The sequence below is a fragment of the Melanerpes formicivorus genome, unplaced genomic scaffold (genome assembly GCF_026170545.1).
Source record: "Melanerpes formicivorus ecotype bairdi unplaced genomic scaffold, bMelFor1.0.p_v2 SCAF_11, whole genome shotgun sequence".
In the NCBI taxonomy this organism is placed as follows: Eukaryota; Metazoa; Chordata; class Aves; order Piciformes; family Picidae; genus Melanerpes; species Melanerpes formicivorus.
The window spans coordinates 20977920-21005078 of record NW_027142363.1 but is presented as its reverse complement, the minus strand read 5'-3'; the positions used below and the strand labels follow the sequence as shown (position 1 = coordinate 21005078).

General features: G+C 41.6%; 1 protein-coding gene across 3 annotated transcripts; it reads right to left on the bottom strand.

The window, feature by feature from the left end:
- Positions 1-580: 580 nt before the first annotated feature.
- Positions 581-27159, bottom strand: ZFX (zinc finger protein X-linked). 3 transcript variants are annotated; one of them, XM_068144809.1, is made up of 8 exons: positions 27057-27159; positions 21113-21201; positions 20081-20647; positions 10183-10332; positions 9839-9982; positions 9600-9734; positions 7071-7211; positions 581-4724 (listed from the first exon to the last, which is right to left on the bottom strand). In XM_068144809.1, the coding sequence occupies exons 2-8, from the start codon at positions 21171-21173 to the stop codon at positions 3538-3540; spliced, it is 2385 nt and encodes a 794-aa protein (XP_068000910.1). In that variant the 5' UTR covers positions 21174-21201; positions 27057-27159; the 3' UTR covers positions 581-3537. The 3 variants fall into 3 exon arrangements, with proteins under 3 accessions (XP_068000910.1, XP_068000911.1, XP_068000912.1); XM_068144810.1 differs by lacking the exon at positions 27057-27159 and adding an exon at positions 24701-24822; XM_068144811.1 differs by lacking the exon at positions 10183-10332.

Genomic DNA, 27159 nt, shown 5'->3' with positions numbered 1-27159 from the left:
TACAACCCCCTGAAAGGACAAAATAGAGATGGGTACTGGTCTGTTGTCACAGGGAATTAGTGATAGAAGAGGGAACAGCCTCAAGCTGCACCAGGGGAGGTTTAGGCTGGACATTAGGAAACATTTTTCCACTGCAAGAGTGGTCAAGCATTGGAGCAGGCTGCCCAGGGAGACGGTGGAGTCACCATCCATGTTTAAAGGTGGTTTAGATACAGCGCTCAGCAGTGTGGTTGAGTGGTGACCTTGGTAGAGTAGGGTTAATGGTTGAACTGGATGTTAGAAAGAAGTTCATCACAGAAAGAGTAATTGGCCATTGGAATGTGATGCCCAGGGAGGTGGAATCACCATCCCTGGAGATGTTTAAAAAGAGACCGGTTGAGGTACTTAGTGCCATGGTTTAGTTGAGTAGATGGTGTTGGGTGATAGGTTAATCCTGCATTCTGTATCTCAAGGGTCTTTTCCAGCATGAACGATTGATCCTGTGATGTGAGGGCTTTGGCTGAGCCCCTGGGAGATTCTGGCCTTTCTCTCTAGGAGTCTCTGCTCTCAGCGGTGGGCATCAAAGAGACTGAACGTTCGATTAACAGGAAAATATTTTGAATTTTATTTTTTTTTCCACGTTATTCTCAAGTACACCATTACAATAATGTCACACAGCCCTATATGATCCTATGTACTTGGTGGGTTGGTTTTTTTTTCCTTTTGTCTTTTTTACAAAGTGTACAGAGGGAAGGACGTATACAATATTTAACAGGGCATTTTCTACAGAACAAATAATTTATATTATGTCCTTGTAAAAATCTGTACCTCTTTTTTTGTTTTGTTTTGTTTTTAAACATTAAACTGAAACATCCATTTCATAGCATTTGCTAAGCAAATCATTTCAGAATTAAAACTAACCTGTAACTAATGTCAGTACATTAACAAGAACTATAATTCCTTTTTTTCTCTTTATACAGACAAATACATTTTACAAAATCCACTTGACCAAACCCTTAATTATAAAAGAAAAAAAAAAATCCAAAACCAACAACAACAACAACAAAAAGTCAACGTTGTGCTTTAAAAAATAAAAAAAGGGGGGGGGGGGAGGAGGGGAAACCAACCAAAAGAAGTGTGTATGATTCCAGGCTACTTAAGAGAAAGAAAAACATGTAAAATTGTGTTCTTTGTCTTTCAGCTTATTTAAAAAAATCAAGTTCAAAATGGCTAAAATCCTCAGCAATGTGATGGGAATCGATGCACATTTGTACACTTTCTCCAGGTTGCTTAGTTAGAAAATGCTTGAATAGAAGAAAGGGCATGGCGGGGGGGAGGGGGGACCAAACCCAACAAACAACCCCAGTGTCACAAGAGGGTACGCTGCACGACACAGACAGTGAAATCTCTACTGGGTTTTATACTGCATCCCATTTGGCAAGTGGTAGGCAACAGACAAAGACAGCTACAGCCATGTAGGAAATCCACTGACTCCGGCGGGGATTTCAGCCAAGGCACAGTGCAGCACACCTAGGGGTTACACACCGAAGGTTCACAGTTACACAAGAGCGCGCTGGAAGAGGCTGGGGGCGCTGCCAAGCAGGCATCAAAAGAAACCATTGCAGGTGGTGGTGCTGACATGGCAATCCACTGTCCTGAGCTGCAAACTACGCAGGAGCGTTTCAGTTTACCCAAGGGTGGAGCAGTAGGAGCTGGGGTCAGTAACAGAACAGAATTACAAAAGGCTTAGCAGATGCACATCTGGAAGGAAACCTTTGTCCCTTTAGTCCCGATTTCAGCTGTGGGGTAATAAAATTCCTGTTGGGTTTAAATAGCAAATGTACCTGCTTAGGAATGAGAGCCAACACTAAGCCAGGCTCTGAACTCTTTTCCATTAGTGAATTGTTGGCTATGAATCTATCCTAATCTGGCAGGCAGCTGGGTCCACGTTCTGCAATCTATTGCCAGCCAAGTAGCTTCAGTGGGAATTTGAGCGAGAGGAGCAGGGCCAGGCCCTGAAATAGGGCATGTAAAGAAATTATTTGGGTTTTTCACTCCAGAGCTGTTGCTAAGGTACACAGGGAAAGTTTCCACTGCAATTAGCAAATGATACAGCTCCATCTTATAATAGTCTTCAGGTGGGAAAATTGCATGGAATAATTGTCACCTTCTCCCAGCTGTTTACAAAACAGATTAAAACAACTGGGTTAATTCTGGATACTGTGTACTAATTAATAAACAGCAGCTTAACACAACTGCTAATGGCTCAGGGGAAAAAAAACCCCAGTCAATTTAGAAAGAGTTCTGTTACCATCGTTAACTTTCCTAAACTGTTCTACATTGAAACACTTCTCATCAACATTTCTGCTCCACTCCAACCCCCCTCTGAAGCTCTCACTGGAGAATTTATCTCGCTTCCAAAATCGAGGCACCTCTTGGTCTTTAAAATTTTATTCTGAAGCCAACTCACATAAAAGTTGTGACTTGAACCACAAACTGTTTGTTAAAGAAACTCTAACACAGACACACACACACACGAGAGCATTAATAAGCCTGAGGTACGTTCACCAGCACGTACAGACAGCTGTCATCTAGTAACTCTGCAAATGGAACAAGAGCATTTCATGTTTCCAACATTAAGACACTAGTAAATCGGGAAAAAAACAAAACAAAACAAAAGCCCCCAAACAAAAACCCAATCCCAATTCCTTTGTAACACACACAACCTTTTCAAAGACAAAGCAGCACAGAACAATAAATGTGGTATTTTGAGCATACATTGAAACCAGGCAAAGAAAGTTAACAAATGCCCCAAACCAGCTTTTTGTGGTCTTGCTGTTGTTGTTCTCTATAAAACCTGAATTAACAAAGCAGAATTCTCTGCAATAAAGATGAGCAACTCCTTGCGTGGAAAATAGTTAGCCTGCCACAAAGTCTGTAAGAGTCAAAACGAGACAACCAGGTGGGCCCCAGCGACTTCTTTAACATCACAACTCCCCTTTCTTTACACACACCTCCGATACTTTTACCACGAGAAATTGAATAGGGTGGTTGGGTTTTTTTTTGCTTGTTTTAAATTCACGACAAAACTGCATTAACGTGGACACGGTGAGTTATCAACAAGGTCAGCTGAGATAAATATTACTTTAAATAAACTATTAAGGGGTGAAAAATTCAGTAAGAGACAGGGTTTACTTTTATTAAATGCAACTTTTATTGTTGCCATCTTTTTTGTTTTTTTAATATATTTTTTTTTTCCTTTCTTCATTTATTAAACAAACTGAATAGAATTCAGAACACGCTATGGAACAAAAGGTATAAAAGTCAACTAGAAGCAGATATTCCTATTTTTTTATACAGCAACAAATCAAATGCACAGTATGTTTGTTGGGTGGTTTGTTTTGTTGGTTTTGTTGGTTGTTGTTTTGCCTTTTTTTTTTGTTGTTGTTTGTATGTATGTGTGATCCTGGGTGATTGGCTTTAAAATAAGCTAACTGCCTGAAAGGCAAAATTCCTTTCTAAATTCCAGCCTGTTAAGCCTTGTTTGTGAAAGAGACTTTAAGGCAGCCCAACATCTTTGTGATGCCGCATAATGTGCTGGTTCTTCTCTGAAGGCCTTCGGAACCCTTTCTTGCAGTACTCACACCGGTGAGGGTAGTCTTTTGTGTGAATGGAAATGACGTGCCGTTTGAAGCCCGAGGCGTCTGTAGTGCTATACTCACAGTACTCACATTGATAAACTTTCCTGCCACTGTGTGTTTTCATGTGTTTTTTCAGCTCGTTCTGCTGCCTAAAGCCCTTTCTACACCTCTTGCACCTGAAGGGAAGATCCTTTGTGTGAACCGAGAGTATGTGGCGGCTCAGAATGAAGGGATCGGCGATCTTAAAGTCACAATGTCTGCACTGGTGCAATTTTTTGCCCTTGTGAGCCGCCACGTGTTTTTTCAGTTCGGAGGGCCGGTGAAAGCCTTTGTCACACATGTCACACTTGTGAGGATAGTCTTTTGTGTGGACCGAAATGATGTGTCGTTTCAGGTCGCTCGAGTTCGAGCTCTTGTGGTCACAATGCAAACACTGATGCGTTTTGCTTTCTTGATGCATGAGCGTATGCTGCTGTAACTCTTTGGTATCTGAAAAAGTCTGGAAACAAATGTCACACTTTAAAGGGGTCTCCTTACTGTGTTTAGTCTTTACGTGGGTTTTCAAGTTGGAAGAGTCGGCGGATCGGTACTCGCAGTACTGGCACTGGTAGGGCTTCTCGCCGGTGTGGATCCGCATGTGCTTCTTCAGCTCTGACGGGTGGCGGAAGCCTTTGCCGCACTCCACACAAATGTGAGGAAAGTTCTTGCTGTGGACGGCTAAGAGGTGATGACTCAGCAATCCTTGTTCCGCCGTCTCGTAATCGCAGAATTTGCACTTGTGCATTTTGTTCACTCCTTTGTCCCTGTGCACCATCTTGTGAGTAAATAAAGTCCCTGCGTGAGAGAAGGTTTTCCCGCACTCGTCGCACTCAATAAGCTTTTCTGTTTTGTTGGTCAGCTTATGACTCTCCAAGTGGTTGTGTAAACTGATTTTTTTATTCGTAGTGTAATCACAGTCTGTGCATCTGTATTTCTTCTTGGTAAGAAGGTGCTCCGGGTGGTTTTTCATGTGCCTTTTCAAGAAGCCTCTAGACTTAAATTTCTTTCCACAAATCATGCAGGGGTAGACTGTCAACGGATGACCATCAGGGCCAATGATTATTGCTGAAAAAAACCAACACAAAATACCCTTCATCAGAATACAGAATTAACCAGGTTGTACATAACCTTCAAGGTCATCGAGTCCAACCTATCACCCAACACCATCTAATCAACTAAACCACTGCACTAAGTGCCTCATCCGGTCTCTTTTTAAACACTTCCAGTGATGGTGACTCCACCACCTCCCTGGGCAGCACATTCCAATGGCCAATCACTCCTTCTGTGAAGAACTTCTTCCTAAGATCCAGCCTAAACCTCCCCTGGTGCAGCTTGAGAGTATTACACATTATTACACAACAATATTACACTTCAATGAATGTTGGATTTCAACCTTAAAAGTAAACTGAGCTGTTAAGGATCAGAAATGCGTACTTTACTAGCTAAGAAAAAAGCTTGTTACTGACTTTGGTAGAAGGAATTGAGGGAACTTGAAGCCCGGAAGGCCAATGGCATCCTAGGCTGCATCAAAAGAAGTGTGACCACCAGATTGAAAGAGGTGATTCTGCCACTTTGATCTGTTCTGCTAAGATCTCACCTGGGTCCTCTTCTAGAGCCCTCAATACAGGAAGGACATGGACTTTATAGAGCAGCTCCATAGGAGGACCATGAAAATGATCAGGGGGCTGGAACACCTCTGCTACAAGGACAGGCTGAGGGAGCTGGGGTTGTTTAGCCTGGAGAAAAGAAGGCGCTGGGGAGATGTCATAGCAGCCTTCCAGTACCTGAAAGGGGCCTAAAAGAAGGCTGCAGATGGACTGTTAACAAAGGCCTGCAGTGATAGGATGGGGGGGGGGGGGGTTTGAAATTAGAATAGATTTAGATTGGATGTTAGGAACAAGTTCTTTACCATGAGGGTGCTGGAACAGATTGCCCAGGGAAGTAGCTGAGGCCCCATCCCTCGAGCTATTACAGGTCTGGCTCAACAAGCCTCTGGGCAACCTGATCTAGTGGAGCTGTCCCTGCTGACTGCAGAGGGGTTGGACTAGATGACCTTTGGCGGTCCCTTCCAACCCAAAGCATTCTATGAATAGCTACTTCCATTTGTTTTTATTACCAGGAGAAAGGGAATACTGCTTTTTGACAGAGAGAACCAAAGAATCATCCAGCTGTTCTTCACCTCAAATAGTTCCTACTTTGGAGATCTCTGACAGAGTTCATAGATTAAATACACACAGAAACTGACACTAGAGCAGAGAACAGCCACCCACATGTTAAACTCTGCATTACACAGAAAGCACAGCACATGATCTTCATCTGGAAGTTTAACCACCTACCACTGACTACAATTCACATGTCCCCAAACTAACACCTCCTTCTTGTGCCATCTGTCACAGTCACAATATGAAGAGGTACCAAGCAGGAATCAATGAGAACTCATTTCACATACAAACACCTCAAGGCTTTTAAACTTGTTTGCACTCCTCCAGCAGCCCCATTTGTTTACCCTGACTTTGTCTAGGCATGCTAAAAAGCTCTCTTTTCCAAAACTGCTTTAGAAAAAGAACTGACTAGGCAGCTGGAAATAGAAGTCAACTTTTTAAGATTAAAATTTGCCTGATTTACCAATTCAGTGCTAGACAAAACAGAATTCCTACAGTTCAGTCATAACTTGGAGAGAAACTTTTACTGTCATTTAAGGCAAGACTGAAGAAAAACAGTTGTGCACTTTTCCAACTTTATCAGACCAAATAAATCTTCCAGATCTTAACACAGTTAACAGCAGAAACAAAATAATGCCAGAACAGCTCATCAGTTCTTACAGATGCAAGTAAGAATATTGGCCTGAACATCAAGGCAATTTATTTCACAATTGAAACAGAAAAGGGTACAGAAGTTCTAGTAGCAAATGTAATGTAGGTCATGTTCAGATCTTCCAGTTACTTGTGCTAATATAATTAGATAGAACTTTCTACACATTTTCTATAAAGACCATAGAAAAGGATTTTTAAAAAGCACTACTACAGAACACTGTTTATCTAACACCACCTTTTACAAAAATACCTTCAACATTACAATTGGTGTGGAAGGTTAAGTATGTAAGTTTCCAACTTTTTGCTACATGACTAATTTCTTTCCTGTGTCAGAGACAGTTTCCCTACAACACCCCCCCACAGTCCAAACTTTAAAAGAAAATAGGCATTTTTATGTATTTACTACAATGTCTATTTACATTTATTAAAATAAAAGGCATTTCTGAATTTTCATGTATGATGTAGAAGTATTGTCACCAAATCATCCCCCAGATCATCACTGCTTTTGTACAAGACACTGCCCATGCTAGCAGCAAAGCACATCTGTTTCTGGGTAAGTGCCTGGAGGAATGAGCGCAGCCAGCCACCAGATACTCACCTGTTTGATACTGCCTAGACTCGGGTCTCCTTTTTTTCTTTGGTTTTTGCTTAGCCAGTCTCCCAAGTCCAGCTGACTCATCTATGTGCAAAAGAGCACTTGCAGTGCCGTTCCGACTTTCAATGCCATCGTTATTGTTACCTAAAAAGATGGTAAGAAATTACCTACTGTCATCACACTACAGACTGTTTCAGCAACAAACTCTACCATGACAATAAAAGAAATTATAAACTATTAGGTGGACAATTAATCAAACCGTAATAATGTACAGGATGAGCTGCAAAACTTCTCTGTATGGAACTCAGGAATTATTATGAACCTGGAAGCTTTGTTAACCTCCTTTTACAGCACACAATTCACAGGAATTAATTCATTTCCATTTCTCAAAGAGTTCTCCTTTTAGATGCAGTGAGGTTTGTATTTTTCCAATTGCTAATTATGCGCATGTTTAACATCAGTTGACAACAGCATGCCCAGAAATACATTCATGTGTGAACTCCCATTCGCTGTGGACACCTGAATTCCCTTGACTGAAGCTTCTCACACACCAAGTTTCAGAACTGTGATGATAGAATCATTCTGAACAGTCCAGAACTTGCACACAAAGTACACTACTCACTATTTACACATCTGATGTTTTGACACAGATTCTTCCTACTGCAAACAAAGAGCATGCTCAGTACTGTGTAATATGAAGGAGGAAACAGGTTTTGCCTCACAGGGCATTAAGTTTAATACACAAATGGTATCGCTGGATGTAAAACAAAGATGAAAGGTACAAATAAATACATCTCTGTATTCGGGAAAGTATTGATTGGCGATCAGCTTAAGATTGGTGATTTATGGGCATAAATAAATTTTAATGACAGATTTTATGGTTAAGCATTTTAAGGTAACAGTTCCTAGTGCAAGTAAAGCACAGAAATAAGACACAAATATTGAAGTGGAAGAAAGTGCAAGAAATTCAATAGCTGTTCCCTTTGTGGAATGCTGAGAATTCAGAACCAGGAACAGGCATATGCCTGGCCTGAAGACTCTGATCCATATACCTGCTCAAGTGTTGCACAGCAAACGTGGCAAGTGACAAACACTGAAAGTTAAAACCCAGCTGACATCTTACATGTAGAAAGTAGTTTGCATGAAGAGTCCTTTCTGGAGTGTAACACTGAATAGGCTCCAAACATTTTCTAATACAAGAGTAATATTGTGAAAAATTTCTAGAATATAAAGCACAGTGGGACTGGGCTTTGCTCCAATAAAGCAACTAAACAAGTTTAACATTTCAAGACACTGTTATCAGTTCTTAAACACTCCTCAAGTGGAGAAGACTTCCAAGAAGTGCAGATAACAAACATCTGCCATTTTTGTGCCTTCATGCTTCATTATATCATCCCTACCTGACAGCTTCTTACATTGCATGCAGAGGCTGTTTACTGACAATGGATTCACTCCACTGTTTCCCGCATTCTGAAACTCTCTTTCAATTCCATGTCTCTGGTTTTAATACATTCTGTTCAGTTTTCTCCTCCTTCTCCAAAAATCACTGAATATTTGGCCTGCATCTGTTGAGTCAAGTTCACTTAATTTCATTTTTAATTCCCACTCAACCTGACTTCTGTCCTTTCCTCTGAAACTGGTAAGGCTTTGGGTGCCCTGCTGTCCATCTCCTAAACACTTTTTAGCACACATCACTCCCCAAAATCTTGCCCTCCCTTGACTTACATCCGTTGATTCCAGCCTCCATCGCATTCTCAGCACTTCCCTGCCATTTATCTTCTGGCACCATCACAATTCCCATCAGGCAGATATATAACCTAGGTTTTTTGTCCTCCACTAATTCTTCTGCTTCACTTAGAATGAGAAAGGGCACTATGGAAACAATTCTAAGATGAGATTTTTATCTACCAGCTTATATAAGTTTTGGAAATCAATCTGAGTACCAGTTGGTGCTCAGATACCAACCATTGTGAAAAATGGTTCTGCATGCTGGAAATATTCTCAAGGTTCTGCTGGAATTTTAAGATGTCTCCATCTGGCTTCTTTTTTGTTAATCAATTGATTACTTCTGTTAGTGAAATCACATAATCATATGTTCCTTCCAGAAACCACTTAAATCAAGCTAGAGGTTAGTGTCGCTTTTTACTGTTAACTGAATCTTGTATGTTCCCATCTGCTTCCCTTCCCCCTACCCCCAAATAAAAATATTCAATTCTATTCCCAAGCCAGCTCTTACTGTGTCCTAAAACTGTGAAGGACAGATGTACTTGAGATGTAATTTTTCAGCTGAAAGCTCCTGTACTTCCCTTTCTACATCATGAAAATGTGAAGGAAAATGTCAGTTAAAATAGCAGTAAGAAGGAGCCTGCCTTACAATTTCTCTCTTCTCTTTTTAGGGCACATTATGGCAAGAAACAATTCATACATTAACAACTTTAAAAACAAACAGAAAAGCACAACCTGAAAAACACAATCTGCAACATCTTGCTACAGGCAGTGTCATCAGTAAGAATTCTTTTGAGTATTACCTACCGTAAGCTGCTGCCCAAGCTATAGGCATGAAAGTTTTAATTTCGTTGTCATCAATTTGCTGTTCATGGGCTACTGCTGCATCCTCTTCTCCTACAATCACTTCCATATAAACCTCATCAGCTATTTCTGCAACATCTAAGAGAAAAAAAACAAAAAAAGCAAGGAAAAAGAGTATTAATAGAAACACTGCACTACTGAAAGTGAAGATCCCTGCTCCCAAACGAAAGCCACCTACTTACTTAAGTCTTCGTCTTCGTGCTGAGAATCATTTACAGTCATGTAAACCATTTTCTCCCTTGGAATACGAATACTGCTGTTTTGATCAAGCAATCCAACTGAGTGGTCATTCTCTGGCTCGCTCTCCACAATGTCTACTGTGCCCCCTGATTAGGAAGAAGAGAGCAAGGGGTTTTTAATGCATTTGGCTCCAAATTCTGTGCTAAACTGCAACAAATTGAAAGTCTGTCACTCGTTAACATTAGACCTACAGCTCTTTACAGATGACTTTGAGAGAAGCTACAGCCTCTAATTATGCAAAATTTCAAATGTCGTGTTGGAGTATTCTAAAATGAGCATATTTTACCTAAATCATCTTCTCCAGGATCTGCTTTGAATATATAGACCTTGATGACTTCTGGACAAATGCCATCCACTTTACAAGAGCCACTTTCTGACTCTGCTTCCATGGTCATTTCAGCAGAACCTTCATGTTCTATCTTACCAGCATCATCCACTACAAAAACAAGTTATTACAATTATCCAGTCATATACAGACAGACATATATGAAAGACTGCATTAGTTTATTACTCAAATTTGGAAGCAGTTTAAAATTAAAATGCTGTGATAAAGATCCTATCCATAATTTTTTTTTTCTCATATCCTTGCAAACAACAACAATAAACCAGAAAAAATAAACTCAAATCGAGTCTCCTGTTTGAGGGGGAAGTGCAAGAGTGCTGCAGTGCTATGACTAGAAGCATGAGCACCACACCAGGCCATGCTAATAGGGAAACAGTCATCTGCACCAAGATGATGACAGGAAGAAACTGCACATTAGTACTTACTCTATGGCACAGTTTCACTTAGTCTCAGTTTTAACTGCTTTCTCCTTCACAATTAATAAGGCTATTAATTTTTTTAAGCAGCATTATCTGTTGTTCAACTCTGTCTCTAACACAAGCAGTACTGCTGCTGCCAGTCAGACCTGGCTCCTTGCAAAGTGGTGTAAATGATGCTTCTTCAGCAGACTAGAGAAGAAACCTAAATGAGGAAGGAAACCATCTGCTCTTCTCATCCACTCAACACTTGAGGGTTCGAGCTTCATGGATTGGATTCATGGTGCCCTCACTGAAGGGGATTTGGACTGGATTTTAAGCCTGTAGCCCTACAGAGTCTCCTATCGTCTCAGGTTTTGCTCTCACCAACACCACACTTCAGTCTGAATTACCATAACTTGCCTAGGCCTCCCACATAAAGATGGCTAACAGCCAGCTTTATAAAGAACACAATTCTGATTTTTAAGATGTACTCTACACAGGCACATGCACACACACCACACCATCTTACCTTACCAAGCATGACTTTGCAAGAAAAGAAAACAACTAAATATGCATTCACAAAAATGAAATCCAGCATCTCAAGACCAGCAGTGAGTGTTCCAAATTTGGAAGCCCCAGAAGTTTCTTGAATGTTGAGATCATTTAAGAAATCTTAGTATGACAACATACTTTTGTAATTTGTGGCTGGCTTTTGTTTTTTTCATAAAATCACTCTTGGAGGCTGCCACAGCTCCCTCAGAGCCATGCATAGCTTCAATTCATGACAAGACAACATAAAAACTCTACTAATGGAAATATAAGAACTGTCTCATAAATGCTGTAAGAATTTTTAACCACCATGCCTAGCACGTGCAAAATAATCAAGTAGAGTTATTTTACTGGCATCCATTAAACTGCCCTCGTAAGTAAACCACAGCTTAGTAACTGCAACAGCTCAGTAACTGCAACTCTTCCATTTACTTTAAGGTCTTTAAAAATTAATAAAAAAGAGCTCAAAATGTTATTGCTATTATTTTCCTGCCAAGAAGCCAATAAATTAGCTTTTCAATTAGATAAACCAGCACGAGTTCTGTCTCATGCATCAAACGCAACTGTGCTGAAGTGCAGTTTCTCAATCAGGAATCATTATTCACACACCAAAAAAAACAAAGTAACGTTAAACGATGAAGCATTAAAATCAGTTAAGTCTATCTCCTCACCAGAACAGCAGCAGAGAAAAAACCCAAACCATTAAATACTCAGTGGCCGCCATAAAGAATGTTTCAAGCAGCAAGATGCTTACAAAACAATAAAAATCACAGGCCAACCTAACATCTTGTAGCTGAAACTCCAAAGTGAAAAATTTCAGGATGTTCTTGTGAGTCATGTTAACAACGTAGCTCCACAGCAAGGATTTTCAGTTACTGAGCAGACTTTCATAAATTCATTGGTGTATGCATTAAAACACCAAAAGTCACTGGAACTCATGTCCTACACTAGATTTATGCAGTTGCTCTCCTTTAAGTTGACTCTTTCCAGTGTCACACACGTGTACTTGGAAAGCATTCCAGTTAGCCTAGACTGATTTTACACCACTGAAGCCAAAAGGGAAGTCTGCTACCAAGTTCACTGACGCTGGAACGTAGTCAAGGAAGGAGACTTATGACAGAAGTAATCAGAGAGAAAACAGAGCTACAAGCTCTGAAACAGGCTGGTTTCTATTAACCAAAACAGAGTTTTTTACTTCCATTCATGTATAGAAGTATCTACTGATAACATTCACAACAGAAGAATTGGGGATCTTAAAATCATGCTCCATTTACTCTTTGAAATATCCAAGGTTCAAAGTCATCTTTTTAACAACATGATTAAAAAAAGGTAAATCATTGAACAATTTAGTGTTTGTTTATCCCTGATTTGCCTCTGTATTCAACAGTGTTTTTAAAATGTCACAACTGCTTTAAATATTTTTAAACAGCACAATTAAACTACAAGGAAATTGATGTGTAGGAATATGAGGCTAACTTTTCTCATCCAAAAGGGATAAAAAAGAAATCACTCTTGACAGGTGGTAATACTGGAAAATCTAAAGTCCCTGAAGAGCTTGAAAAGTAAAAGCAATTGCAGTATAGTAGCAAACAGAAGAAGGGTAGGATGGAAAGAAAAAGGTAGAGAACAAGATAAAAGTTAGAAGAGGAGACAAACAAGGTGAAAGAAAATGATTATCACACAAAGTACTATCTCCATGGTAGTTTGTCCTATGGTACATAAGCATTTATCTGTACTGATTCATGGTCTGGCTGCATTAATGAAATTTGATTTCTATTTAACACTTTCCCTATGTTTCTGCATTCTCAACATATTTCAGTCTCACAATCAGAGAAAATGATATTCATAAACACTTGGCTGATCAATGTTTCAAGTTGGAACTCTGATGATGTTTGAATTTTTCATTTGAATTCACAGCCCATCAAGGCCATGTGTGACATCTCCTACATTGTTCCTCTTGGAAATTACAACATGCACAGCTCCCAAACCACACCTCTAAAAGTACTTAAAAGAGTTAGTTGTTAGTTAAGCTTGTTAGAGACCACTCCCTTTCAAGTAGAGATGCTGAGCATGAAAATGATCAGGGGGTTGGAAGACCTCTGCTGTGAGGACAGGCTGAGGGAGATGGGGTTGTTCAGCCTGGAGAAGAGGAGGCTATGGGAAGACCACAGAACAACCTTCCAGTACCTGAAAGGGGCCTCCAAGAAGGATGTAGAGAGACTGTTTACAAAGGCCTGGAGTGATACGACAAGGGTCAAGGGCTTCAAACTAGAGGAGAGCATATTTAGAGTGGATGTGAGAGACTACTTCCTTACGGTGAGGGTAGTGGAACAATGGAACAGGTTGTCTAGGGAGATATCTGAGGCTCCATCCTTGGAGATATTCAGGATGAAGCTTGACAGGGCCCCAAGCAACCTGATCCAGTTGAGCAGGCCCCTGCTGACTGCAGAGGAGGTTGGACTAGATGACCTTTGGAGGTCCCTTCCAACCCAGACCATTCTGTGGTTCTATGAAATTAATCACAAGTCACATGCTAGGTAGAAGTTCAGTCACTATTCTGACACTGTAATAGAATCATAAAGTAGTAGTTCCCATGTAAAAATAATGTTTGAATTTTTACTATAAGCGCAAGCAGATGAGAAAGGTGTCACACAATATGAAAGATGTGGTATATTTAAATCCTGCCTAGTTAACATTTACACTGCAAGGAAATAATGAAAAAACAACCACCAACGGATGAAAGAAATAAGGAGTAAAGCAAAGAAATAAAAGCTGCAGGCAACATTAACAGCAGACTGTTTAATAATATGTGTTCTATCATAAGGACAGCATTTGTCTCCTAGAGAATATTACATCTAATAAAAAAAAATACTATGAACTATAATGTCCATCCAATAATTATCTCCTCTATCTTTACCCTGCCATTAAAATGTCCATTGGCATTCTGGGGACAGAAACAAGCTCCTGTGCACTGATAATAAAAGCAGTATTTAAAACCCAGCTGAGGCCAGTTTCCCCATACAGGAGCATAAACGCTAGCCCAGGATCCTGTATACTGTGTTAACTTGAAAGCTACAGCTGTACTTTAATTGTGACACATACACTTTCCCCAAGAAGTTAGGGTGCGCGGTTTTATATCCAATATTCAATGGATCCCCAGGTACAGACTTTGTAGCCTTGCAATCTTTTACTCCTATTTCCAAAATGCAAATATTTGTAACTGTCATTTTTTTCTAAAGGTTTCTGTGAGCTTTTACATTCATTCTTTCCTACCATTTCTCCTTCATATGGGATCACTGAGGAAAACAAAAAGACTGTAAAGCACTAACAAATGTTCCACTGCTAAATTCTGCCCCTCTGCTCTCATGAGACCCCACCTGAAGTACTGTGTCCAGTTCTGGTGCCACCAGCATAAGAGGCACATGAAAGCTACAAGAATGGGTCCAGAGTAGGGCCACAAAGTTACCAGAATGTTAGAGAACCTCCCTGGTGGGAACAGACTGAGAGAGATGGGGTTGTTGAGCCTAGAGAAAAGAAGTTTTAGAGCAGCCTTCCAGTACCTGAAAGGGGCCTACAAGAAAGCTGGGAAGGGACTTTTTACAAGGGCTGGTAGTGATACGACAAGAGGGAATGGATTGAAGCTTGAGGAGGGCAGTTTTAGACTGTAGATGAGAAAGAAATTCTTTCCAGTGAGAGTGGTGAGACACTGGAACAGGCTGCCCACGGAGGTCATGAATACCCCCGGCCCTGGAGGTGTTCAAGGCCAGGCTGGATGAGGCCTTAAGTGACCTGATTAGTGAAAGGTGTCCCTGCCCATGGCAGGGAGGTTGGAACTAGATGATCTTTAAGGTCCCTTCCAACCTAAATCATTCTATGAATCTATGAAATAACATACCAAAACAACGCTTACAAACATTCTAAGAAGTCTGTCTCTACACCAGTCTAGGAGATCTTAAAATCTGTCTATAGAGCAATTAGAAGAGAATAATCTATTTTGTCAGCCTTTATGTTCCCAAAATGATTCTCCTAGTTCCAAAAATAAAAATGTGTATCAGGGGATAATTGCCTGCTTACTAAACAAACAACCACATGTAACCATTTGTGATGAAAAAGGCCATTATTCTGTTTTCTCTAAAATGGATTAAAAGCATGCTCTATTCCCCAGACAGACTTGGTTCAGTTATCTGTGACAGAAACATTTTACTTGTACGTGAGAGCAGAAAATTCATAGCCCACCAAAGAAGTTATTTTTACATCCAATTATTTCTTCAATGGCACAGCAAGTTTCCTAACTTGTAAGAAAATAGAAATCTCTTCTATTCTTATTTTAATGCCATTGCCATTACATATGAGCAACAGTATATGCTCTGAGTCTGAAACTCCCCTCAGGGCAGCAATCTAGCAGAGGAGAACTTCCCAAGCTCTAAGCATTTTATCTAACACTTGTTCTTCTTGTCCTACTCTTCCCAGCACATAAATCAGGACTAAGCTCTGAGACAGAGGCATCACTCAGCTCAAGGGAATTCTCAGCTCTGTCATCTCTCACAGTGACCTCCTGAATAGCCTTGGCTGCAGCTGTTGGTCTCATTCCAGGGGTCAGGGAGAAGCACGGCAGCAAGTTTTACCTCAGAGAAAGAAAAATGTGATTTCCAACACCTCTAAGAACTTATAGGGGAAAACGAGGGAGGTACTTATTTATACTAAAAAAGTAAACAACAAGCATTTTGTTTTCTTGACTAGAAGTTTACTGTGTGGTCTTAGTGACAGCATAAACTTTATGGCTTTGGTGATCAAATCCATTGTTATCAACTTAAACATCCAAAAAGGATGAGAAAAACTTAGTTTCATCTAAATCTATGAGGGGATGCAATCATTATGCTGTCTCTCAGTACCCTGGGTTCTGACTCCTGTAATGAAAAGTGTTCATTTAGATGCAATAAACAAAAGACACATCTAACTCAGATCAAAGTAAGGATGTGACTGGAGGTAACATAGTCTCTGTGTTTGTAAACATCATTTAACTTCCTAAAACTGCAGCACAAACTTTGTGAAGCTACCCTCCCCTCTCCAGACTCCCCTTGTCAAACCACCAGTGTGCCTTAAAACTTCTACTGCAATTAAATATATCAGTACACCTTTTTGTCTTATGGAAACAAGTTCATGCCAGAGAATGTGTCACACTTCACCAAACAGAGTAAAATCAGACATGTAAAAATCTTAATTTCCATTTTAAGGCCAAGCGTAAGTCACTGCATTCCTTGGTTAATAAATGCAGGGGGGTTCTGTTACTGTTTTAATGCTCATCTCACCACAACTGTTTCACTCACAGAGAAAAGGTTTTCTAGGCCTTTACATTTGCTACCAAATAATCAGTACCGGTGTGAGCCAGAATACAAATAATTCTTTCCTGACTAGACTCCTGAACAGGCTAGGCTTGTTATGGCATACGTGAAAGGAAAACTCATTTATCGTAGAATTGTTAGGGTTGGAAGGGACCTCAAGGATCACCTACTTCCAACCCCCCTGCCATGGCCAGGGACACCTCACATTAGATCAGGTTGCTCAGTCACATCCAACCTGGCCTTAAAAACCTCCAGGGATGAGGCTTCTAGCACGTCCCTGGGCAACCTGTTCCAGTGTCTCACCACCCTCATGGGGAAGAATTTCTTTCTAACATCCAGCCTGAATCTACCCATTTCTTTTTTTGTTCCATTCCCCCTAGTCCTATCACTCCCTGATACCCTAAAAAGTCCCTCACCACCCTGAATCATTACCAAGCTACTAACTAGAAGCAGTTTGCACTCTTTGTTGAATAAATACCTGATTCTGCCCTGCCATAAGTATCCCAAATCTACCATGCACCAAACAAAATTAAGCTTGAGGGCAAACCCAAAGTATTCAAGAGAAAAGGTGAGTACATCAAAATGTAAGTGATAACAGAAGCTGTGCCAGGAAACATTACCTTGGAAATTTAAAAAGCAAAGCTGTATCACTGGAGAAGCTAAAGTAAATCCAAATGGGAAAATAAATATGAAAATACTGAGTTTACTGAAGTAAAGTCACAGAACGACACCCACGGGCACTGTACTGTTTTAAATAGTCATGAATGCCCCCTCCCCGAACGTGCTCACGGCCAGTTAGATGAGGAAATTCTTTCCAGTGAGGGTGGTGAGGCACTGGAACAGGTTGCCCAGGGAGGTTGTGGATGCCCCCTCACTGGAAGTGTTCAAGGCTAAGCTGGATGAGGCCTTGAGCAACATGGTCTAGTGGAAGGTGTCCCTGCCTGTGGCAGGGGAGTTGAAACTAGATGATCTTTAAGGACCCTCCCAACTGAAACATTTTATAAACTTGTGAATCTATGCATCTGCCCCAGCATTTCAGGGGAGTTGCCAAAATCAAGCATGAATTCAGAGTAGGATGACAAAAAAGCTCCAAAACCCCAAACTAGCCTGATGTTATTATCTTTTAAAAGCTATTAAATTCAACTGAGGAACTGAGACAGTCAACAGACCAATAAACCTATACACTGCTAACGAAACACACAAACAAAACAGGGAAATTAATTCAAATTGTTTCCATCCAATGAAAAGACTGCTTGGCAAGTTAGTTTTTACTTGATGGAAAAGCACTAGGCTCTGCTTTCACAACCAGAAGAACTTGTTATGCAGGCTTTAAACACAGTAGGTGGTAATAGGGAACTTCCCTTTAAAATGAACTGTAGAACATACTTAACATTTTAAACACAAGTAGAAGAGATGCGTGTTTCGTAGCAGAGCGATTGTTTTAAATGCTGGCTTATCTCAAGTTATGAAACTAAACAAAGCACATTGCAAGACTATCAAGAGGTGTTTAATATTAAAGTATGAAACTGCAGAAATACATGACTATAAATGAAGACTATCCTAGCACATCTGAGCAATTAAATTCCTGTGTTTTCTTCCAGTTACCGTCTGGAGATGACTGATACAAGAAGGCTTCCTAGCTGGGTGATTATATTAGGGATTGTGCAATATGGCATCTATCAAGACATTCTGTCCTCATTCAGCTGCTGGTAATGGTTGAATGGGACTTGAATTTACAGAATCACAGAATTGCTTTGGTGGGAAAAGACCCTTAAGATCATCGAGTCCAACCATCGACCTACACTGACAGTTTGCAAAGTGCTCCTATGACAGCAGCCCCAGAGATCTCACTTTGCTGCTCATGCTGCAGGATGACAATCTGCAGGGGAACAGTAAATAGGAGCAACAGCATCTTAAAGAGCTACAGTCAGGAAGAAGAAACAGGTAAGGACCAGTACTGAAGTCTTTACACAGTCATGCCTCACAGAATCACAGAATGTTAGAGGCTGGGAAGGAGCCTGAAAGATCATCTAGTCCAATGCTCCTGCCAGAGCAAGATCACCTACAGTAGGTCACAATTGTCTGTGGATGGGTCATCCACTTTGCTCCATAACTATGCTGGAGGCAGAGAAACATTTGAGCTGCTTTCATCTGATCAAACTTGGGTCCAGAGTCAGGAGGTTGTATCTGTAATGTACTGCAGAGAGTGCATTTCCTAGTTCAGGTAAATGCTATTTCACAGAGCAGCATCCCTGATCCTGCAGCTTAATTTGACAACATTTTGTGTTATCCATACTTTGCCAGTATCCCATTGCATTGCTTTCCCAGATAATAGAGAATTAACTGTACCTCATATAAACTCAAAACATGGCTGCAAAAGGTTACTCAAGGAACCCAAGAGATGATAAATTGAGAAATGCAGTGATCCTAGTTAAGGAGAAGTAACATTAAAATCCACAAGCACAGAATATAGAATTAAAACACGTTACTACACATTCAAAAAAAGAAGTAGCCAATGTTAAAGAAAAAAAGGAAGGAAAAAAAAAAAGACAAGAAAAGGAAAAAGGTAACTAAAGCAGAGCATGAAGTATCCCTCATCAATTGAGTCATTTGATGCTAGGTGAAACTGAAGTGCAGGCCCTAAAATGGCAATTAAACACAGCAGCCTAACAAACCTTTTGTCTTTCTATGTGTGACACCCTGCTCAGCTGTGACACTGATGTTTCTAGGTGCTGCACTGAGTAATCATTGTAAGTAACATACTTAAGAGTAACCTCTAGCTCATGCAAATGGATATCCTGAGTAGAAAAAGGGTTGATCTATGCTTTTTTTTCTCCACCCTCTACTTAGTCTTTTAAAATACAATTCAAATGGATTGTGCCACTGTTCCTAAGGAAGATTAAGATATTCATGGCTGCTCCTCAGCTACAACCAACAATAGCTACTCTTTTTACTAGCAGCATACCTCCATGCTTTGTTTAATCAAACAAAAATATCCTAAAAGCAAAGAAAACCACATTGTCGCCTGTTATCTAACCACAAACAGGGTGAAAGGGGTGGGGGCTTAACAAAAACCCAAGATGGATAACAATTGTCATTTGGACTGGCAAAAAACCAGAGTTTTTTACTTTTCAATTAAATACTTTTTTCTTGTTTGTTTTCTTACTGTCTTGGCAGTAATCTTAGTAACCTGCACATACATGTGTTTTCAAACAATGCTCCATTTATTTTCTTTCCATTTTGACTAAGTATTTGGCATTTGGTTTACTGGAATTCTTACTGGTTTGTTCAGATGCTATAAAATGCTACAGAAATAACTTATAGCCAGCCATGCATTTGCCAGTATTTATCTCCACTAAGATTCACCAGAATTTTAAGCTGGTACATGTTCCTAAAAACCACTCCCACATCTGGGTACATTTGTGAGATCTGCATTTCATTAAACAATGCAGGAAATCTGGGTTTGGTACTGTTGTAAGCCCTCTCTCACATTTCAAGCACCACCCAGGCCCATACCATTGAGAGTTTTGATGGCTTTACCCAGACACTTACGTGAAATCATCAGGTAGTCTTCACAGTTCCCCTTCTCATCTTGATGTTCCACAGGGATTCCATTGGCATCGATCACCGCTTCTGATGCACAGTCTGCCACCAAGACTTCCTCAGAAACAACATCTGTTCCCAGAGTATCAGTGACAATATCTGCTTCTTCAACATTATCATGAACTACATGTTCTACATGTCCAACTTCAGGTACATGCATTGACTCACTCGTCAGTACATGTTCTGGTATAGACATTGCTTCTGCTGTTATGTCAGAAGCTAAAACATCATCTGGGACAGTGCAATGAGCCAAAGAAACCTCTTCAGCTACGTCTGTGTCCAGCACTTGTTCAGGAATAATGACAGTTTCAGATACGTCTGGCTCCTCCATGATATCTGGGCACTGAACATCCTCGATAACAACATCCTCAATGACATCTTGGATTACTACAGAATCTGGATCATCAGGAACAAAATTATGCACAGTTATATCTGAGTCGACTACATCTGAAACAAATACTGTTTCCTGTACTTCCACAACAATCTGATCTCCATCCATATGTGCTGCATCAGCTCCTGAAAAACATAATTATAACAGCAGTTAAATTGGAAAACTAACTCAGGTTAGATGGCTAATAGTTGAAATTACCTTTTGTTTTTATTTTACACTTCAACTTTTACACTATGCTGCAATTTAGTAAGAGAGGCATGGTAGCCTATGAGCAGTTAAGATAGGCATATATATATGGGGAGCTGATAAAGCAAATCCTCAGTAGATGATAAAGTAATTAAGATGAACATTTTCTCCCCTGGAAAAGTCCATGAATTTTCAGACTCCCCCCCAATACTCAAACAACTATTACTTGACAGAACAGTAGCTCATTCACATTGCTCTGAGTAACACAAACAACCAAAAGTCAAAAGCCACTACTCTATACAAAAGCACTGATGCAGCACAGCACTTTTAAGCAAAGATAAAATTAACAACATTGAATTGCATCTAATGTCAACACTTCCATTACAGATTATCTCCTGACAGACCTGTTGGATCAAAAAATGCATTTGGCTCATGTGGCTGCAATTCAAGCCCATCTTCGTCCATGGCCTTTAACTCTCATCAGTCACAGCGTCTGTAGAAGGTAAAGAAGAAAGGTTAACTTGCATTATGCTATGAAGGTGGCCTCTGCCTGTGCACTGAAAAGCAGAACTTGCAGTAAGTTAAAAGGTAACACCTCAACTTCTAGATGGACCAGAGTTCACTAGGGGTGCCTCTGTTTGGAATTCCAGAAATATTACTCCAGAATACAAAAACACCCAGGGCCTGAATATGAGGAGCGTGAGCTCCAACACTCCAGGTACATTTCTCAAAAAGCTCACAGCTCCACAAATACGAAGCACCTGACAAAGGGATATGAAAACATGAGTTCCCCATAATCCTACAAAGAAAAAAAATACTAAGATAAAGCCTAGGCACATTCACACTCAAGTCTTTTTTGGATAGTGGGGGATACAGGTCACCTATTTCACCTGTTACCCTGCAGCTTAATTTGACAATATTTTGTCTTATCTGTCCTTTGCCATTATCCCATTTAATTGCTTTCCCAGGCAATAAGAGAATTAACTGGACCTCATAGAAACTCAAAACATGGCTGCACAAGGTTACTCAAGGAACTCAGGAGATGATAAATTAAGAAATGCAGTGATCCTAGGTAAGGATGTCACTGAAGCTCAATAAGGTAAATTAAAGGCAGACAGATAACAATCTGAAATGGACAGCTTTCATACTAGGCCTGTCAGAAGGAAGTTACTCTTATGTCACTTCAGGAATTGTAATCATCAATGTAAAGTGCTTTCAAAACATATCTTCATACATTTTCAAACCCCAGATGTGTAAATAATCTTAAAAGTACATACTTGCTTTTGTATTAAAAAATATCACCATTTCTCAGAAATTACCAACTGCCATATTCAAATCTCTTTGAACAAAATGTCAACACCTTCTTAACAAAAGAACCAAATGAGACCAAGAAATTAAAACACTTATTAAAATCTGAAATTTTACTGCTTGCACATGAAAACATGCTTTCTAATTAGGATCAGGCAATCCTCATTGTGCAAAACGTGATCCAATACAGACTTGTACAACTCCCTTGCACTTAGTCCACCCAGTTTCCTAAGCAGAACCAGCAAGATGCAACAGAATGTTGCTACACGTTTCTGCTGCGTGTTTCTGTAGGGGTGGAAGATGTGACTCTCCTTCCTCCAAATATTTTTCACACTGACAGGCAGAAGTCTTCCCATTCCTGTGGTACTTTCTCAAAAGACTAGAGAAAACATTAAGATTCTTCTCAAAATTTCCATAAGAATCATAAATTTTACAAATTGTGCCAATTAAGTCTTCATGGAGGAAATGTCTGTATGAGAAGTTCTCCAGAGCACAAACCTACAACCATAACCTGTAGCCTAGATTTGACCATTTTTCTAGCTCAAGTTTTCTCAACTCTTCACAGATAACCACCTAATTTATATATTAGAAAAAGTATTTTCACAAGTTGATGGAGAACTCTAGCCAGAAATTGAACTAGAGGATAAGTAGCAGCAGTCCAATAATTTTCCAAGGGGTCATATATTCATGTGATGCTCAGTTTTTAAAGACAGCTCCACGAACAAATAATTGTGGTGTCCAGCTGGGCATAAACGACCTCACAATTATTCTGACTGTCAAGCATTTCTGTCAGAAGCACCCATTAACAGGAACTGCGCTTCACACATGCCTTTTTCAGACTCAAGGGCAGAAAAGCATCTCAGCTTCAGACACAATACATAGCTTGACTGATGACAATCAACTTCAGCCATGCCACAGAAACAAGAATTGAGTAACAAGGTTTCATGCAGTCATTTAACAAGAGTAATTCCTACCCGAAGTGGTTTATTTCCATCAGTAATACATCTAGCCAGTCTATTACAAACGTCTTTCCTATTCATCATGTCATCTTTTCTGTGCTGGCTTCAGTGTTTCTTCCTGTTGGTTCTTCTCCAGTTTCTTGTTTGCCTCTACTTATGCTATGTTCATTACCTCTTCACCTGCTCATTTTGTCTCTCTGTATTGTACCTACAGTACACTCCCATCAGTCACACAAAACCAGCTATGCAAAGATTCTATCAGCATGTCAGGAGGTGGGGGGTTAAGGGTCAGTCTTCCCTCTCCTTGGGCAAGACACATGAGAAGACAGAACTTGCTGTCCAGCTCTCTGGGAAGAGCCAAGACACTGCTCTGCCTATGCTTTTGAGGACTGTATTATCATATATACCAGGCTCTCATTGGTTAGGACTTGACCAGCTTGAAGTTTCAGTTCACCACTAACTACTGGAAGAACTGGCATTCGTTTTCTCCACTTCCTGCTTTCATCATCCACCTGACCAGCACTCCACCACAAATTCTTACATCTAATGATTCATGCATATACTTTCTCTATCCTATCCTTTCCTATACTGTCCTCAAATTCCTGTCTCTCTGAGTAAGGCTCTCCTTCATCATCCTTTTGTCTGTCCTCTTCACCCACGCGGCTCAGTGGCTGCCACTATTACTTCCCAGCTTTCAGAATATGCCTGCTGACACCATCACTTCACTGCTGCTCTCCCTGTTGCCCAAATTCCAGGCAACAGATGCTAAAACCAGTGAGTCTCTGTGGTGCTCATGAGAGTGCAGTTTCATAAAGTCACTGCCATCAGCGCTGACAGTCCAGTGGACTGAGCCTGCATTCTCCATGTGGCCTCTTCTGTATTGACAAGGGCTTTCCACCTACAGAGGCATAATATGCTGCAGAACAAAGGCTCAGGTTCTGCACGAACTGAAGAATCTTTCTGGGCATATGATTTTTCAAGACTGAGTTTTTAAAAGACCACAGGTTTATGTTCTGTTAACTATTCCGAAGAAGAAAAAACATCCAAACCTCTCACTGAAGGAGTTTCTTCCTTAATGACGTTTCCCACGTTTTTGCATCCAGATTCAGCCAACAAATTCATGTACATAAATGCTTATCCCTATGCAAGACCCTAAGGACTTGAAAAGTGCTCCCCTAGGGCACAGACCCCACCTCCACAGAAATTTGCTGTGGAAAGAGGATCAGAACAGGATGCAGGCATTTAAAACAGGATTTTACTGAACTGTCTAAAATGGTAAAGGTACCTAAATCAAAATCTGCAGTCCAAAAAGGCATCAAGGCATTTGGTCCATGGGTGGGGAATCCTTAAAAATTTCCTGAAAGTCTTTTCAGGGTTTGACTATTCTAACCAGTAGATGAGAAAACACTGTGTTTTCTCCTGCTTGCTCTTCTCCTGAGCAGTAGGACAACACAGGAACCCAAGACCCAGCCAAAGGAACGTATGCCAAGTGGTTCTGTACCAACTGGCAGCTTTGTGATAAGGGCACCACTCTGCAACACAAGAAATACCAGAGCTGCTTCTTGCAAGCATCACACTGAGCACCTTCCAATTCCTTGGCAAGCACCCTAAGCTCTGTGGCACCACAAGGCCAAGAACCAATTTCAGGAGTTCATTTCTCAGCAAGATTTCAAGAAAGGCAGAACCTTCTCTCAGTTCTTCCAAAATAGTCCTGCTGACACTTACCTCGGGAGCAGGTTCTGGCACTGAAGCAGACAGAATCAATTTTCAGTTTTGGTTTGGGAACCTCCATCCATGTCCCTACCCTCAGTCCTCCCCAATGCTCAAATCTACACGGTGTTGACTGAAATCTTTGTTAACTTCTACCACTGCTATGAAAGAAAAGACCTAGGCACCTAAAACTGGGTTTATACCTCAAAAAAGAACTAAACATCTACATGGCCTTGGTTTGAGTCTGTGCCAACTTCAGATGGCTCTAGAATTAATCCAACTCTGAAGAACACCCAATGCTATTTGTAAAGTTAGTTCTTGTAGACTAAGTTTTAGCTGCTTGGGTTTGGTTTTATGAAAATCAGTATTTTCAGTGGAAAAACAGATAAAGAACTATGTAATAATAAAAAAAAAATATATGTATTAAGCTATTACCAATAAAGATCCCCAAATATTTTTTTCTGATCTTGAGTACAATCAGACAAGAGAAGCAACATTACCAATCCTTGACTCAATAGGCCTAGCAAGGTAATCAAGATGAAACAACTAAAAAATAGATGAGCCACCATGTTTTAAAGAGAGGGCAACAGAGATCCTTAAGAGAGCTTTATTATGCCACATGCTGTTTCTCTGGTCTCACCAAAAAAGGAAAATGGGGGTGGAAAAAAGTAAAAATATGAAAAAGGAAACTTCAGAAAAGCCATCCTTATGTAAAAGAAATAAAAAAGACAGTCCTCTGCCTACTCCTGAAGAAAGAACAGCACATCTGTTTATTTGTGGTAAGAGCATAAACCAAAACACTCATGCAGCAAAACTCTGATGCTTCCCAGAAAAAACTCAAAGAATAAACAGCACAAACTCCACGTCCAAGCCCCGACCTACACTGAAATGCCTTCGTATACTACCATAACCAAGTTGCCATCATGCCTTGCTACATCACATTAAGAATTGCAGCATGCCTTGCATGTCCCAATTGGGTCAGAGCCCCGAGCTACCCGAAGCTTCGCTGTGGCTACTGAGGACTATGGGTTCGGTCTACACGACTGCTGCAGTGTCATAACTCTCCCTATGTGACCCACTTATGGAGAATGGGATGTACACACAAACACTCTCCATCACAAATACATGAAAGGTTAAAAATTATACTCCTAAAGTATCTAGTTCCTGTCTTGGAAATAACCCCCATTATTACTAGGTGAATAAATAGAAGAATAAAAACGATGTTTCAGCTGCGACAGTGTAATCATTTAGCTGTTTATTTCTTGATTCATCTCCCTCAGTTTTGGCAGAAGAATCAGAACTGCTGCTTTCATTGCGACTTTGTAAAAAAAATCTCACATCTTTTCCTCTTTGCTGCGGTTTAGTGGGATGGGTATTTGCAGAAACTGGTTAAATAAACGGGTTTTCTCCGGATTTCATTAAGATGTCGCACGTCAGAGAACACCTAAGCTAATTCTTAACAAAACCTAAATTAGAGGAATAGCCAGTCCCTAGCGCCCCTTTGAAAGTACCGTCCCCTTAGCTGGAAGCCTCTGCAGGAGACAACACAGCCAAGAGGGAGAAGCCAACACCAAGGGAAGGACCCCAGGGGAGCTAGGGGGGCTCCGCACCTCCGCATCCAGCTCCTTGCAGAGTGGCTATGCCAAGGAGGCTAAGAGCGAACCTCCCAGCGCTGCCCGAATTCTCTGCCGGGCGGGAGGCGAGGAGATCGCGGGGCTGGCGCCGAGCGCCGCAGCAGGAGGGAACACGGCTGGCAGCTCTGGCGCGGCCGCACAGGAAGCCGCCACGGGCCGGAAAACGCCGAGGTCCCTTGCGACTCGCTGGCTCGCAGGCGCCGAGGCGGGGAACAGGGAGAGGAGGGGAAGAGGGGGAAGAAGCGGGGGTGGGGAAGCTACGGGCTCTCCCTCTCCTGAGCCTGCGGCCCAGCGCTGCGATGAGCGGGGCCAGGGGCTCCCCCCTCCGGCCCGGCCCGGCCTGCGCGGAGGCACGGGCAATGGCGAGCGATTAATTCAAGATGGCGGCCGGCGCCCTCGGTTCCCCCCCCCCCCGCGGCCGCCATTTTGTCTCCTCCTCCAGACACTCTCCGAACCCCCCTCGGCCGGGCCCGGGGCCTGGCACCGACCACGCTTACCTCCCCCCGGGCCCGCAACCACCCCTCTCTGCTTCCGCTCCCCTCACGCCGCCGTCCCCGCGGCCCAGGGCCGCGTCGGGCATGCGGAATCTGTCGGCCCGGGCCCTGCGGCCCGCTCTTTTGCCTGAGCCCTAGCGCGGCCTAGCTGCGGCCTCCTCGGGGCCTGTGCTGCGGCCTGGTGCGGGCAGGGGAAGGCCCGGGCCGGGCCAGGCGGCAGGGCCCAGCCCCGGGTCTGCTTACCGTGCGGGTGGCGGGCGGCGGCGCTCGCCTCGGCGCGGCCTCTCTCAGCGCGACTGGGCCGAGCGCGGCGGCGGCGGCGGCTGCGGCGGGGCGGGCGGGCGGG